At 39.9% G+C, this 17,529-nt stretch overlaps 1 protein-coding gene across 1 annotated transcript; it reads right to left on the bottom strand.

The window, feature by feature from the left end:
• Positions 1-9,713: 9,713 nt before the first annotated feature.
• Positions 9,714-17,077, bottom strand: necap1 (NECAP endocytosis associated 1). The gene is made up of 8 exons (XM_029443764.1): positions 16,955-17,077; positions 15,419-15,519; positions 15,091-15,195; positions 14,865-14,946; positions 14,405-14,513; positions 13,842-13,989; positions 13,444-13,537; positions 9,714-12,518 (listed from the first exon to the last, which is right to left on the bottom strand). The coding sequence occupies exons 1-8, from the start codon at positions 17,047-17,049 to the stop codon at positions 12,464-12,466; spliced, it is 789 nt and encodes a 262-aa protein (XP_029299624.1). The 5' UTR covers positions 17,050-17,077; the 3' UTR covers positions 9,714-12,463.
• Positions 17,078-17,529: the final 452 nt, after the last annotated feature.

Below are 17,529 nucleotides of genomic sequence, written 5' to 3'. Positions count from 1 at the left end.
GGAGTCAAACTAATGAGAACACTGGTGAATAATGAATCACCTGCCTTTTAAATAACATGTGTTATCAAAGATATGTGATGTTTAGGTTTAATTTATTAATCCTGAAAAACATTGTTTTTAGTTTATAGTTTAGCAAACATTTTTTATTGTGTCATAAGCCATTGTGGTGATAAGCGACAAAGACATTCTCTGGTTCAAGCTTCCCAAATATGAGAATTTGCTGCTTTTCTTTTTTTGTCACTGTAAATTAAAAAATGTATTTGGACTTTTGATCAGACAAAACAACACGTAATTTTAAGCTCTCAGAACATGTTAGGGCATGTTTGTTTTTTGTTTTTTTTAACATTTTAAGTGGTTGATTGTTGCAGCCGACGACAAAGATTTGTAAAAATGTATGTAATATTTCCGCGTTAATACAAACAAGACCATAAAAAAGACCGTGAGCCTCTGCACTATATGTTACGAGAGGATGCTGTTCTTCAAATGTAGCTGAAGGTTTGAGAGCTACTTGTGATGGCATTTGTTTTTGGAATTAATTCAAATATATTTTTAATAGATTAGAAAATGTTGTAAGGTCTAAATAACTTTATCTTAAATATCAGATTTAAATTACTTGAAAAAATATTGTAACAGCTGCAGTTCTCGGGATTATTAGTGTTTAGTGGTGCTGTAAGCTGTAATGCTGTAATGCTGTAATGCTGTAATGCTATCACGTCCTTGTAAAAGATATCATCTTTAGCGCACTGCATCTATATTTGGGTTTAGACTTTCAAGTGTATTCATCATAGTAGGCCATGAACTGTATATAGACAGCAGTAGTGCCAAGTTTTTACAGTCGTAAACACGTCTGCAGCAGACTGAGCGGGGCTGTGCCCAAACCACAACACTTTGACCTGGTTTTAAAGCATAAAAACGTTTTTCAAAGGGCAGAAATATTAAGTATATCAAACTCTTAAAAAGGTTCCTCTTGGAAGTAAATAATTATACGCTGCCAACATATGTTTTACAAGCGTGTGTACTGTTTTGTCGCAGCGTAAATATTGCTGGCAGCTAGCAACCTTTAGCTAATGCAAGTTTTTGTATTTTAGCATTTTGTGGCAATTTGTACACAACTAAAGATCATGTATTCTCGTACTTTGAATGGTACACTTATGAAATGTAATGTATTCAATGTATTATAACATAAAAATACTGCAATACCAAGTGTTATTGATGTATGTTTATTTATGTTAGTGTACTATATCACAGACTTGGAGTATTAAATATAATTTCAATGCAATAAAGTGATTGTTTTTGTAAAAGGATCTTTGATAAAACAATAAATCCTCCCATGATTGTACTGTACGTCATTACGTCATCTACCCGTGTTCTGCAAGCAAAGTTATTTTTGAACAGGATTTTAAGTTAACCTTAAAAACCATGACAGCAATGTGGTATGGTTGTATCTTATACACCAACACACACAGAGGCACACACACAGTGAGGACCATCTGGAGAGCTTCCCCAGATGTTTTCAAAAATAGATCCACTGCCGTGAATTTGACACTACAACCTTTCAGCACTCAGCTCTCACCCCTCAGCCTCACAGTGCAGCCAAGTCACACACTGAACACACTGTTTCTCATGCAAATGCAATCAGCTGAATACCTACCGCACAGATTTCAGCACACAGTGAACCACAGTGACTTCTAACACAGATCTAGAAACATTGATTTAAGAAAGAAGTAGACATAACACCATAGCACTGGATTTAAATACAATTTTGGGGCTGTGTTGTGGGAGCACTGTTGTAGGTACAGGGAATGAGATTATATACAATGCAGGAAATCCTGTTTGAGCAGAAGCTCACAATTTGGAAAAGGGAGAGTCGGCAGCATTTACAGAATGAGAGGACAGCAAGGGAGGGAGAGCAGGAGCAGAGACAGACCGCAGAATGCTGAACCGCTGCCCAGCCTAATAAAAACTAAAAACCGGAAGAGTCATAAATACCAAGCAGAGGTGAAAACAAAAACAAAACAACTGCTGGGGGATAAATATACTCGGCCTATTTAAGGATGTAAACACTGCCCTCAGCCTAGATCATTTTAAAATAGACTTCAGAATCAGAGAAGAACCAAACAAGTTTTTATTTACAGTCAATTTTCTTCAGAACTATTTACTATTTGAACTTTATATTAAGCAAAAAAAATTAATAAGTCAAATGATATTGTTTACTTTTTATTTGTTTATCATCTTAGCAGCAGTAAATAAGGACAGCTGTGATCTGAGGCATTACTATAAAATGTAATGTTTAAATACAGTAGATCTCAGGGGAGATCCGTTCCGCCCCCTTTGGCCTCACTGACTACTCTTCATATGTCATCCACACATACAGACACAGATCATGTTTTACCATATGCAACCCTATGAATCCTTTTTAGTCACTGGCATACTTTAAATTCTAATAACAGTTTGCTTGTGAAACCCTTTCCGCATCATCACACCCAAACATACACCGCCGTAAAGCTTAAAACAAGGCCGGTCTCTTTAGTTCCTGGAAAGCTGACATTTTGGAGATACAAGGTTTCCCCCCACAAACAGTAAATAACTATATATATGAAACCATGCGCATATAAAACCAGTTTAAAGGCTATTTTAAATATGTTTTTATGACTTGGTTTATTCTAATAGGGGAGATGCCAGAATGACAGGACGCTGATTCAGGATTTAAAGTAATGTGCTCAGAAACACAAATATGCACACACACTGACATTAGATCCCTGATGTCACACACACACACACACACACACACACACACACACACACACACACACACACACATACACACACACACACCTCCACCTAAGTCATCCCGTTGAAGTGTAAGTTCAGTGTTCCGTGAAAACTTTAAACCAAAAGTTTACTTAACCTTTGAACTCTCCCTTATCTTGCTGGTTTGAACCAACAACTAATTCTGGATGTTATTGAAGTGGAGTTGAGATAAAGAGATCATCTGTGAGGAGGAACAACTCCAAGTTATTATACAAACCATCCTCCAAAGTCATGAATTCATGAGTCATGAGTCCAAAGTCATGAATTAGCAAGCTCGTTAAATGGAGACAGTTTGATTAGCATACCACACTTGGGGAGCAGGTGAGACTGAGCATCAGGGTCCCCAATCCAAGCCTGAAGACCCGGTATGACTGGAAGGCATTCTCGGCTAGCCCTGGCCTTCAAACCAGGTATGCAGTGGAGGTGAGGAATCGCTTCCAGCTGCTGGGCGAGGAGGAGGAGCCTAATGCCAAGTACAGGCGGTTCGTTGCTGCGAACGTGGAGGTGACCAGTATGTGTGTTCCAGTGATGGAGAGGAATGGAGTATCCCAGAGGTCCAGGCATCCGGAGGTCATGGTGGCGCGTGAGGGAGTGGAGGAAGCACACCGAGGCTTTGGGCACGAGCCGACTGCAGAGAATCGCATGGTATTGATTATGGCCAAACAGCTTCTTTTCGATACCTATGACAAGATCAGGGGGGAGGAGCTGAAGGAGAAGGTGCAGAGAGTGGAGGCAGCGCATGGTGAACAGCAGTACGGGGAGGCATGGAAGGTCATCAATGAGATGAGTGGGAGGAAAAGGTTGAAGGAGGGACAGGTGGCGGGCGACAGCCCAGAAGAGAGGATGATGTCCTGGTTCACTCACTTCCGAAATCTCCTGGGAACACACCTGACAGTGGATGGACCTGAGGAAGTGATACCTGTCGTCCTCACGAATCTCGCTATTGACGATGGTCCCTTTACAGTCAGGGAGTTTGCCAAAGTGAAATCCACACTGAATCAGGGAAAAAGTGCTGGGCCGGACGGCATCCCTCCAGAGGTCTGTAAGAACTGTGATCTTGACGACATCATCCTGGAGTTCTGCAACCGCGCCCTTATGACAAACAGCCAGCCTGATATGTGGTCTCTCTCTAACATCATCCCAGTGCCTAAGTCCGGAGATCTCTCGAAGCCAGACAACTACCGTGGCATAAGTCTGACTTGTGTCATTGCAAAAATGTACAACCGCATGATACTGAACTGGATACGGAGCGCCATCGACCCCCACCTGAGAGAGAACCAAAACGGTTTCCGAGAGAAGAGGACCACTGTGACCCAGATCTTAGCCTTGAAGAGAATCATTGAGGAGGTTAAGAAGAACAACCTGACAGCGGTACTGTGCTTCATCGATTTCAAAAAGGCATTTGACTCGATACACAGAGGCGTGATGATGAAGATACTCAAGGCCTACGGTGTCCCTTCCGATTTACTCCGGGGACCATGTACAAGGGTACAAGAGGAAAGGTGGTAACCCCAGATGGCAACAGTGAAGAGTTTGACATCCTGGCTGGAGTGTTGCAAGGGGACACCCTTGCCCCCTTCCTCTTTATCATAGTCCTAGACTATGCACTCAGGAAGGCCATCAGTGGACGGGAGCTAGAACTCGGCCTCACAATAACACCTAGGTGGTTGAGACAACACCCCGCTCTAGTCCTAACGGACCTGGACTATGCGGATGACATCAGTCTGCTCTCTGACCGCGTAGAGCAAGCACAGGAACTCCTGGGCAGAGTGGAGACAGAGTGCGCCAAGGTTGGCCTTCAGCTAAATGCCAAGAAAACTGAGTTCATAACATATAACATCCCCCCGGACCATCCACCTCTAAAGAAAACAGGAGGCACTGCTCTAAAGGAAGTCAATGATTTCAAATACCTGGGCTCGTGGGTCAACTCGTCCGAGCAAGACCTTAAAGAGAATCGCAAGTGAGGAAGGCGCTTGCATGGAGGGCGCTGAATGGCATGACCTGTGTGTGGAACTCCAACCTCCCCCGACAAATGAAACTCAGCTTCTTCCATGCAACAGTGGAGTCTGTTCTCCTGTATGGCAGTGAATGCTGGACCCTGAAGCCCACCCTGCAGAAATCCCTAGATGGGTGCTACACGAGAATGCTGCGTGTGGTACTTGGCATCAACAAGGATGAGCATGTCACCAACACGCACTTGTATGGGGGGGCGCTAAGGGCGGGTGAGAAAACAGCGGTCAGGAGAATGAGGCTGGCAGGTCACTGCCAGAGGCACCAAGAGCTGCCAGCCAGCAAACTTGTGCTGTGGGAGCCAACACACGGGCACCAATCACGAGGGCGTCCCGCAATAACATACGTGGATGTACTCAGGAAAGATACGGAAGCAGAAAATACTGGCGAGCTAGCCAGATGCATGGAGGATCGGGATGACTGGAAGCACCGTCTGAGGACGACCTAGTAGTAGTAGGTCCAAGAGGCTGAGTGTGTGTGTGTGTGTGTGTGTGTGTGTGTGTGTGTGTGTGTGTGTGTGTGTGTGTGTGTGTGTGTGTGTGTATGTGTGTGTGTGAGTGTGTGTCTGTGTGTGTGTGTGTGTGTGTGTGTGTGTGTGTGTGTGTGTGTGTGTGTGTGGAGGGGAATGCTGGCCGGGGGCCTGTGAACTATTCTACTCCTGACATTTCACATATGATGCATTAACGCTATCCCTGTCTTAATTATGCCAGGGTTATGTGACTGTGTGTGTGTTTGTAAGAGTCAGTGAGACATATTATGATATTGAGTTATATTTGTCCACAGTGGAATCGACGCATTTCTGCCATTAAAAGTGTTCATGATATTATCACTTACCTGCAGAGTAGCTGTCATTCTAACTATAATGATGCCTTCAGGTGCTGCTGGAAATATGAGAGCTACAACTTAAACGCATTTGGTTTAAATGATTGTGTAATTTTGGGTTTGTTTGTGTCCTCTTTTTATTTAGAGGTCTAGATTATGAGTGTGGCATACTGTAGTTTTATTGGACACAAATGGCAAAATCCCAAAAGTTCATTATTGTTATTAATATTAGAATAACTTCTTACAGTTCCTGCTGCCAGGTATTTTTTATTTCTATGAGACTAGGAAAGCTGAAAGGGTTTGTAGAGAAGGCTGCATCCCACCTTTTCTGTACGTCTCTGAAACAATCCGACATTCACAACCACATCACACACTGACTGGCCATATGAGGGGAGCAAGTAAGAAGGGTTTCAGGAGGATTAAAAGGATCATATCTCACCGCTCTCTGTGAGACCAGTTTTTCATCGAGCCTGTGAGTGTGAACGCTCAGAACAGCTATAAGGATTGAACGTTTCTGTAGCAATCATGTGTCTGTGCTATAACCCAATAGGCCGTCTGTGCAAGCAGCTTAATATGACCCATACAGTATTTACGTTTGTTGTTATAGTAATTATGATGTGAGCAAAAGAGGAAATCAAGAGTATTATTATAAAGAGCGACAGAGTCCATGTGAGGAGGTGAGGGAGATGGTCTTGCCAAACAAACGCAGGACTTACACGCAGGAGACTGGAATTCATGTCCCAAATAAAACCTAGAAGGTGGAATGTTTAATTATTACTTCATCACATACATAACGTAGTAACTACGCTACGTATTTAAGTACATTAAACCATTATTAACCAAACCATGATTTTTTACGAAACCTAACTACGTAACCAAGTAGTTCCGATTCACAAAGTGTTTAAAATTGGGACCGTTTCACAACAATAAATACAACAGTCACGTGCTTATAGGATGGTCAATATGCCGTGTTGGGCATGTTAAGCTCCATGACAGTGAAATAATGTTCTCTTTCTCAATTTTGTTTACAAAAAGAAAAATGCCTTTATTTGACAATGATAGTGGAGGGAGATAGTAACATGTGGGGAGAGAGAGCAGGGGAAGGACATGCAGCAAACGGTCCGGTCAGTTGGGAATTTAACCAGGGATTTGTGGCACAGGGCAAATGTGCTCATGTGTTATGCGCCCTAACCAATCGGCTTTCAGGTCGCCTGTCTTTCTGGACCTTTTAAACCAAAGTGACCTTACTGAAGCCAGCGTGGTTACGTAAATATATTCAAACTAGCGCCTATGTTTCTCTGACAAAATCCAACATGTTACATTTCATTTAGGGGTTTGTCCTATGGGGAACAAGAACATCTGTACAAAAATGTACAGCAACCAAAGCAACATTTGTCAATATTTCAATCGAGGCCAAAGTGGACCAACTAATCAGATTGTTGTCCCCAGAGCCCTGTGGCTAAAACGGCCATCACTGCAGTGTCGTTAGCACCTGACTTGAAAGGAACTTGGCATTTGCTGGTGTCGTATCTTTAGAGCAACATGTGAATGCAGACTGGTACATCATTTGGATCTGAAGGAGGCAGATCTCTGAATGTAATGGGTATATGTTGTTTTCTGGCTGCGACAACATCTCTGGGCACCTTTTTTGAATTCTTCTCATCACAACCTCAAGCCAAATAAAAATGTCTGTTTATTTTAGTGCTGGTGTACATAGCTTTGAAAGTGATGCTAAGCTAAGATTATATTTAGTGAGTCCTCTAGAAGTGTGTTGGCCATCTTTCTGTCTGTCTGTCTGACCCCTATCAGACGAGACATACTGACTGACCACATGCTGGTGTTGTATGAAAGATCTTGAGCTGTTTGTGAATATCAAACAGTTTGTAATTGAGTTACGGTGGAACCTTTAAATCTGATCCCTCATCACACTGATGGTAATAGACGAGAATATTCCCCGGAAAGGGAAACAAAATCTACAGCGATATCAAGTGTATTAAAAGTCCTGAATTTCTCTGCCGCAAGTATCCAAATGAATCCATCAAAATGACGTGTGTAATGGTGGGATGTGCAGCACACACACACACACACACACACACACACACACACACACACACACACACACACACACACACACACACACATTTTACTTCAGGAAAAGTAACAATAATGCTCTGTCAAAAAAGTCAAAGTCCTACATTTACGATTTCACTTAAGTAAAAGTACAAAAGCATAAACATCTAAATGTACAGCCTGAAGTATTACACTTTTGACACATTTGAACTACTTTATATACTTATTTAGTATCATACTTATTAATATTAATATTGATCAAATGTTTTTTTGTAAAACTTATCTGCAACGAAACAGAATGCAGAAAATTTAAATATTCAAGTAAAATGAAAATACCTCAAAATTGTACCTTAGTTAATGTTTAAAGTATACTAAATGTACTTCCACCACTGCACACACACTCAAAGGTTACGGCCACAGACCTACAGAGAGGTTGGAGGAATATGGGTGGAGTTCCTGATGAAGCTCAGCAGAGCCCACTGGTTTCCTCTTGTCGCCCTCAGTCTGTCCTTCCAGCTGTCTGTCCCTCTCTCTTTCTGTCTGTCAGCAGAGCTAAAAGCTACTGCTCAATGAGGTCATGTCCTCACTTTTGCAATATTTCTCTCTTCTACTATGACTGTCTCTCTTTCTTACCACAGCTTCTTACAGAGTGTATAATGGTGGGATCTCTGTGGCCTTCAATAGCAAGTTACATTATTTAAATCCTTTATTTATGTAAAAGTGTCTATAAAACCGTGTAAAAAGAAAGATAGATTAATATATATTATTATAATCAATAATAATTGCAAACTGATGTCTAGGATTAATAGGAGTTGTTCTCACTGAAATATAGTGAAGGAATACAAGTAGCATAATATAAAATACTCAATACAAGTACCTCAAAAATGTACTTTAAAATACATGTGGTGACTTTCAACTACTTGCCATGATAATTCAGAGAGTTAAAGGTGAACTACATTACAGTTTTGACCATCATTCCTCATGATAATAACACTGCTGACGTTGTACTTAACTACTGTTACTCTATTTAATTCTATTTAATTATTGTGTACACGCCACTGTACTTTCTTGTTCTTTTGCTGTAACAAGGTAAATTTCCCCGTTGTGGGACTAATAAAGGATTTCTGATTTCTGTCACGCTGAGTCTGTGTCAAAGGTCAGTTCATCACTCTCCATCCTCATTGTGACACTTCTCCAGTGACCGGTGTTTCTCTCTGAACCTCTTATATCACACTAGTGTTTTTGATTATTGTCTCCCTCTTGACCTTCAGATAATGCGAGGGAGTTCACATGTGTTGAAAAGATTTGCAGGTGCCTTGCAACTCAAAAGTACAGTAGCCATGTATACTATTATTGAATAGCCCTAGGTCCTTTTTATAGTCTTTATGTTCTAAGATTTCTATTTTCTAATTTAACTTTAGCCGATGTGGGGTCACACAAGGTTTTGCGAATGGTTTACCACACCAGGGTTTTGGCACCACCCTCAGGATTGTTACCAATGCTAAAGTGGGGAAGTCTGATTTCTTTATTGGCAATGCTTTCTGCTATAATGTACGTCAGTCCCAAAGAAGGGAACTGTACTTGTTTATCAACCTCACTAACAATATGCATGCTTTCATTGTGTGGGAGATGGATGCCATCTGGGTGAAAGAGGCACTAATTCCAGAGATCCTCCCTGATTGGACAAAGACAACAGGTGACAGGGTATTAAAGGTTCTGGAAAACAGGAAACTGGTTGCTGTTTTTTACTCTCAAGGAGAATGGAGGACGGCCAGTGTTTTGTGTGCTGTCAAGCTTTTTCTCACCAATTGTCTGTATAGGATGCTGAGCTATAAACCGAATGAAAGTTTGTTTCTTCTTTATGTAGCGTGTGTATGTGTATGCATGTCTGAACAAATTTTGTTTATCTGGTAAATCAACACCTGCACTGATCGAACTGATCGAAAAATCCTACTGCGCGAGTGCTTTAAGTTCCCAAAGTTAGAATAAGACATCACACCTCCTTTGAAAGGATTTATTGCCTCTTTCTCAATAAATCGGTCATAAATCAAAAGTGTTAGTCCAGTGATTTTACAGCCAGAGTGGAATGAGTGAGAAATGGGAGACATTTTTTTTATATTTCAGCCAGCAATACGAGCAATGTAAACACAACACACATGTCAACAAATATCAATCAGCCCTAAATCTTAATGCCAATTTAACACACTTCATGTGATTTGATCACAGGGAACCTTATAAATCTATGCAAACAAAATTAATTCACAGTCGAAAAATGTTTATGACAATTCACATGTCAAAGTCCTGTAAACACCGTCTACATTCACAGTCAGCCTTTTAAGCACAAATATCAACAAATCGTTTGCTGCCATTAGAACATTCATCAGATGAAGTAAAACAATCTTTTCATTTATTAGGCTTTCAAATCTCTACATAAGTTCAATAAAAGAGCATTTTTAAATTTCATTTTACAGTCTGAAATAAGACACATGGGGATAACTGCATTAGGAAGTTTATCTATTTAGCTAAAGTCACTCTGTATTAAAATAAAGTAAAGGTGTAGTTCCACATTTTAGGAAATATACATGCTAGCGGTTTCCAGTATTTATGCTAAGCTAAGCTATGCCACCCGGCTGCGGGCTCCAGCTTCATATTAACTGCACAGACATGAGTGATATCGATCATCTCCTCCAACTCTCAGCAAGAAAGCAATTATGAGTATTTCCCAAAATGTCAAACTGCTTTTTTAAGTTCCAAATATTATCCTCAGATTATCTAAATCTGCAGTCAAACCTCAGTACCGACTCGTGTTGAGCAGGTTCTGCAACTGCATTTACTTAAAACTTACTTTACTTAATTTAACTCCTACACTGTTTATCAAGATCTATTCTTACTTCCAGGAAACATTCGGTATTTAATGAAGGTCATGAACAGGGCTGTTTTAGCAGGTTTACAGCTCACCTAAACATTTTGCCATTTAAAAAACTTCATGGTCATTTCACAAACATGAACAAGCAGGTGAGCTGATTGCATGTGCACTTCTGTAGGAATACAGAACAACACTTCCACCGTTAATAAAACGCTCAAAACTCCCCTTAGTCGGTTTTCTCTTTAACAGAAGAGTGGTTGTTACAGAAGGGGAGCTTTTGGGAGGTGCAGGGGCTGCATCTAAATGTAAATCTGGTGGATAATAGTTAACTAAATATTTAATGCAAAAAGTAAAGCTGAGATTTACTGCGTATTTCCTCTAAGGACTTCAGAAATGGGCCTTAAGGAAAGTAAATGGGACTTTCTGAGAAATAGTCCTATATCCCTGTCCTGCTTTCCCTCATTTAATCAATACAACATGGACCGGAAGTTAATTGGGATGAGGTGAAATAATTATTTGGGGTGAAGAAGGCCTCCAAGTATTTAAGTAGTTTTAATTTACTGCCAGCAGACAAACACCCATCGCCAAAATCTGCAAAATATGTTTCATTCTTAGCTTATTTAATTGCAGAAAAAGTATGTAAAAAGGAAATGACAGCAATGAATACACGTCTGGATTTGGCTATTGAGTTCAAGTGTTACAACAAAATAAGCCACCCAGTAGTAAACACATATGATTTTAAATTTTAAACAAATACGGCAGACAGGAATGTTAATGTACCCTATATATATATTCTCTATGAACATATCTTAAAATGTTTTACCTACAGTAGGTCATCTCACTTTAAGTGATTCTCTGAACATACTAAATACTGGTATTTCCTGCTTTGTGTAGAGATAAACACTGTCAGAAGGCATGATAAAGGTGATTTAAGCAGAGGGTTGCATCTGCTTTCATTTGAAATGTTAACTTTCCTATCCAACAAAGAAAAACTAATCTGAACTTCAACTTCTGCATCTTTAAATCCACTTGCTTTATCATTATGTAATGAAACCACACTTTAGACCTTCAGTAGTGTTGAGACCTGAACAAGGCCGTGCTACGTCACCATGCAGTGTGAGGATGGAACGAGTCATTTAATTCCCTGTTCAGTCTAAAAAATTACTTCTCTTAATGAAAAACTCTTGCAAATGAAGTCAAAAAAACAAAAAAACAAAAATATTTTGTCTGAAAACTTTTCTTACTATAGGATTTATATTTACATATATTCACAGACTGATGCTGAGAATTATTTCAGGAAAAATTAATAATAAAAGGCTGATACACAAAAATAAGATTGAAGTGCCAATTTTAGAACAATAAAGAAACTGTCTTACAGTTAACGTAGCCTTCACTTAAGCTGAGCTTTGCAGATTTTTGCACATTATTCACAGCAGGTTATTAAAAGGGCACTGGAGCCTCTTCGACATACGTAGCTCTCTGTAGTGCCTGCAGGGGAGCCTTTGCAGTGAGAAAAAAACATTCCAGATCATAAAGCTCTGTGCAGAGAGCCATCTACTGGGGAGGCGATGCAGACACATAAAAGAGGAACACCTGCTACACAGGACATCACACGTAGCCCTTAAATATGTTTTTTGGGAAAATGGCTCATATCATGTAATGGCTTCAAACAGATCAATGCTTCATTTCCTGTCAAGAATATTTGAAAGAACTACGATTCTTTCTGAATGAAATGATGTCGTGAGTTGTTTCTACAGCTCTGTGGAGTTTCGCGTCTCTACTTTGAGATCAGTGCGTGGGAGTTACTCTCAGTGTGATGCACAGGAAGCTACAGACACAGATGCAGGTGAGATGGAAATCACAACCGATGTGACAGCCGACGACTCAAAACTGGATCCAGTTTCCGGCGTTCTCTGGTGGTGATGGTGGTGCAACAGAGCTGGAAACACATAAACTGAAGTTAGTTTTTTTAATAAGGATTCTGATCATTATATCACTTATTAAAAAGGACAATTCCAGTGTTTGCTCACTATGACCCTTTTTTCTACAAATAACTATAAACGTGCAATTATAAACTTAAATTTGAATAATGGGCCCAAAATGTAACATGTTCCTTAATATACATCTTACATAGCAAGTGCTAGGGCTGCACCATATACCGTTTCAGCAATGTTCTCATGCACATAAGTCACATTTCAGGACATTCAATGTCAAGGTAAATTATCTCAAACACGTCATGCTACCATTTTTTACTTTCTTTTTTCAAAACAGGGTAACAATTCTTATTTTCAATGACTAATGTACAAGAAAATATTTTTTGAGCAAGCGAACCACCAAACAACCAAAACAGGCCCTGCTGGTCGCTGACTACGACATGAAAATGAACGAGGAGCAGGAGAAAAACCCAAACAAGGAAGATTTTGGTTTGATTTATTTTTGGCTACATCAAAAGGATGATGTCGACTAAAAACTGGTATTTTGTCGTCATCTGGTGAAAATTCCTGTATACATACATGCCTACATGCCTACATACATACATACATACATACATACATACATACATACATACATACATATTGTTAGTTATTAATGACTAATTGATTGCATTATCTTGTCTGTTACAGTTATTTACATATTCATTTTAATTTCAGTTGTATTTTGTATTCCTCTGTAAAGAACTATGTCTGGTGTAGAAGAACTTGAATGGCTTGAACAGAGCCCTGACCTCAACGACCACCCGACACCAGACTGTAACACCCAACATCAGTGTTGGACTTCACTAATGCCCTTCTGGGTGTATGAGTCATATATGGGTGTAATCTTGTTTCCACATAGTAAATATTACAAGAATTTATATTGTCTACCTTGCAGGAGCGGAGAAGTCTCCCCAAAGATCTGAACTAGCGTTCGACTGAACCACTGTGTTAGAGTTACTGCTGTCCAGCTCCAACAGGCAGCCTGACAGAGATACAGACACACAGCTCATTAAAAGCAGCTTACAAATTTGACACACATTTCACTTCATTTTCTGCAGCCTGAAGCTCTAAAACATACACAGTGATTAAGAAAATAGGTCACTCCTGTAGGTTAAAGAGGCACAAAGATTCTTAATGCAAATATAAAATCATTCCCCACACACTGCAAAGATGTTAGGATGCTCTATTTTCCGGTATTAAATGTGCAGGACTGTTGTCACCGATACTGATGCACAGAAAGCAATACATGCATGTGTAGCTTTAGTTTGAATGAGAGGGTCACCTACCTGTTGTCATGTCTCCTGTCTGGGGGACTATGTTGTGATTGGATGAGCCTGACAGAGGAGGAGGGGCTATCTTGCCTCCAGGTGGTGGTGGGAGGAGTCCAAACCCACCTGAGCCTTGTGGGCGGGGTTTATCCCTCTTCCTACCTTGCTAGAGATGGAGACAGGCAAAATGACGTCTCTGAGAAGTTCACAAATTTTAAGAATTTATCTTAATACCTTTGAAAAACACTTTATTTCCTTGTTTCATTGCTGCAAAACCAAATGCTTTTGAGTGCTGACTGACAACTTGATATGGAAATGATAACTCGATTGAATTGTAAATTACAGATGGTCCTTGAAGCTTAACAACTCCAGTTACACTTGAGATCCATTTGTAGTTTTATAGGCAGCATAAAGTTATAACTGAAAAGTCTACTAACTTATTCATTTCTGATTCATTTTGACTACTTGGCAGCCTAATTCAATTATACAATCACAAGCTTTAACACCATTACTTTCTACACTTGCCAACAGTCATTTTATTTTGAAAATATAGTAAAAGCTGTACACGTTTCAGTTCTTACCCCTATGTTGAGTGTGATGGTCTGTCCCTCTTTAAAACCCAGGTCCAGCTTTGGACCTGAATCCCCGAGCTGGGCGTTTTTACTGAATTCATTCTCCTGTTTCACCCATCTGCAGGGAGGCAGAGACACACATATACAAACCATCAGCACAAATACACAAACAAACACATCTCAGCAGTTTCTAGGAAAATTACAGCATGCAGCTTTCCACCAACACAGTACTGTATATCTCGAAGACAGCATCTTGTTTTGGCATGGACTGCCTACGCTGCAGATGGTTGTGGGACAGTAGGAAATGTAAAACGAGTTAACACCGACAATACCTTTGAAGGAAAACTAATGATACATGTCTGATGTCTTGTATGTAGTCAGTACTGTCAATGCACATGCTTTTAACCAGTTTGAAAAGTGTGAAAGTAATCTAATTACATTCATTTGAAGTTGCCCAGTCCCTGCTTACTTGAAATGGTCCTGCAAAGCCACGTTGAAATCAAAAGCGTCCCCTCGGTCCTCAAAGCCCACTCCTATGAAAGCACTGCGACCTGCGGACAAGCGGTGATGTTACAGTAACTGACCTGAATAACAGTCAACTTAAAGTTCTCAACAGTCCCACAACCTTAAAAGGGGATTTAGAGACTTCAAACAGGCAAGCTTCACAGTCATTTTCATAACATGCACATCCTCACCGCTGTCATCCTGTATACGCAGAACGAAATATCGGCTGGAGTCGCTGACCGTTTCCACTGTAACACCGGGATACTCCTTAATAGGTGCCTGTGCAAACAGCTCCCCTGCAGGACATTATAGGTGATGACAAGACACCATTTATCAATCCATTTTCTACATCGTTTAAATTAGTTTGAGTTTCTGGGGGTTGTTCAAGTGTCCAATACATCACTGGGCTTCTGACGGTTTATAGTGGGAAAGTAATATATAGTTTGAGCTGTAACGCTATAATTGTAATTGAGTGTCACGTACTGGAGTTTTAAAGTAGAATACACAACGATGTCATACCTGAGACCTTGTCCTCCAGTTTGACGAACGCAATGTGGCCCTTGGCGGTGATCCTCATTCGACCTGACCAGTCTGGGGTATCCAGCTTCCAGTCAGCTGCCCTGTAGCCAAACAGTGTTAGACTTAAATGCTATATATTAACCATCTAACTCGGTTTCACAAAGAATATGTTGGGTCTTTTTTCACAACTTCAACCAATGGAGAAGTTTGGATTTCAATAACCAACATTGCATATGATAAAACTACCATGGCGAGAGACCATGGGCGATCGGGCCTTCTGCTCAGCCGCTCCTCACTTGTGGAATTCCCTCCCAGAACATCTGAGGGCTCCACAGGACACCGCCTCCTTCAAAAATGGCCTAAAAACCTTTCTTTTCAAAAAGGCCTTTCTGTAAAATCTTATGTCTGTTGTTGTTGTTGTTGTTGTTGTCCTGCATTGTAGCGCCTTGAGATTGATTTTAGCTTGGAAAGGCTCTTTACAAATAAAATGTATTATTATTATTATTATTAGAATGCATCAGGATATTGATAAATCAAGTTACAGCATATTACAATCAGCTAAATCTGTGATATGATGTTAGGTGTTATCGTTGTGGATGATACAAAACATATCAGAGTTTTAGTTTAGTTTTTTATCAAAGTGTGGAAAGTATTATACACAGGACATAACAGGTTATAGCCCTGGTGTGGATGTGAGTAATGAGCAGTTGAAACAAAGACAGATTTTTGTTTAATTTGAAGGATTTTTAAATGCAAGTAAAAATATCCAGTATTTTACTTATCTTAAGGATTTGTTAGTGAGACAAAGAGGTGAACGTATGTAGTAGGCTTAGGCTACACAAGAAAAGCTGCAAAGGCATCATCTTTTTATCTCATCCCTTTAAATCATCCTGAGAACCTGCAGATATATCTTGGAAACTTCAAACTAAACTAAAAATGTTTTATTGTATAGTGGCTTAGGCATTAATGTAAAAAAGGTGTGTAAACCTTTTAAGATTGTTTGACCATCTCTCCCTGCATGCCCTCCCAGACAGTTTTTACAAACTGTCTCACATGCGCCTGCATGTATACCACAGGCTAACACATAAAGTTTGAATTGTAATGACAACCTCAAGCAAAGACTACCCACAAAGAAAACCTTGAAAACAGTTGTTGCTCAATTCAATAGTGTCCTCGTGGAAAGAGGAAATCCAAGCGGTCACGAACAAGTGGAACTGTCCTGGCAAATCGCCCATATCGACCCGGCATGATGACAAATACCCCCGTCACATCTCTGACAGCACAACCGCTCTGGACAACAAAGCGGAGCAGAGAACCAGCCAACGATTCAAACCGTACAAATATTTACAACTGGAAACGGATTATAATTTCTGCTCTTCCAAAATCACAACATAAAGCCCCCCCCTAATCGTGATGTGATTTGAAAAGCATGTTCTGTCAGCGAACAGTGAAAGTGAAATGCCCGCACCGAGCGACATCAAACACCGTTAAACCATGTATTACAGCGCAGTTAACGACCAGCAGTTATTTCTTTACCTGTATGCGCGGTTTGAAGCTCGCGGCGGGATGCGATAAACGTTGACATCGGGTTTCACGCACAAAATCGACTCGTACTCGCCCTCGGCCGCCATCTTGATTCAACTGTTATTGATGTGGGAGTTGTGGTTGTGACTCATTTATTCGGTTTTGTGAGCGTGTGTGTGTGTTGTGTGTGGTGATGTGTACTACATGCTTCACAAATGTTGTTAACGGTTATGGCACTTTACTCTCATAAAGCCGCTTGATATATAATAAATAAAGGAATAAATTAATATACCTAAATAAATACAAAAATAAAAGAATGAATAAATGCATACATACATATATACATAAATGCTGAAATAAATAAATAAATTAAGTTGATAACTAAACACGACATGTACATTTTTGTTCACCTACATTTATTTATTTATGTTTTTAAAGATATTTATTAATGTCCTGTTTAATTATCCACTTTTATTCATGCATGTATTTATTTATTTCTATTTAGTTAAAAAATATATACATTTCTTCTTGTATGTTTGTGTTTATTTATTTATGTATTTATTTTAGCATTTATGTATTTGTTTATT

Source organism: Cottoperca gobio, chromosome 11 (genome assembly GCF_900634415.1).
Source record: "Cottoperca gobio chromosome 11, fCotGob3.1, whole genome shotgun sequence".
NCBI lineage: Eukaryota > Metazoa > Chordata > Actinopteri > Perciformes > Bovichtidae > Cottoperca > Cottoperca gobio.
This window is presented reverse-complemented; position numbering and strand designations above follow the sequence as displayed.

Bases quoted from the DNA above. Each gene is read 5' to 3' on its own strand.
- necap1 (XM_029443764.1), bottom strand. From the start codon at position 17,049: ATGGCGGCCGAGGGCGAGTACGAGTCGATTTTGTGCGTGAAACCCGAT. The intron at 15,520-16,954 runs GTAAAGAAATAA...GTTTGGCTACAG, and splicing joins GCTTCAAACCGCGCATACAG to GGCAGCTGACTGGAAGCTGG. The intron at 14,514-14,864 runs GTAAGCAGGGAC...GCCTCCCTGCAG, and splicing joins GCTTTGCAGGACCATTTCAA to ATGGGTGAAACAGGAGAATG.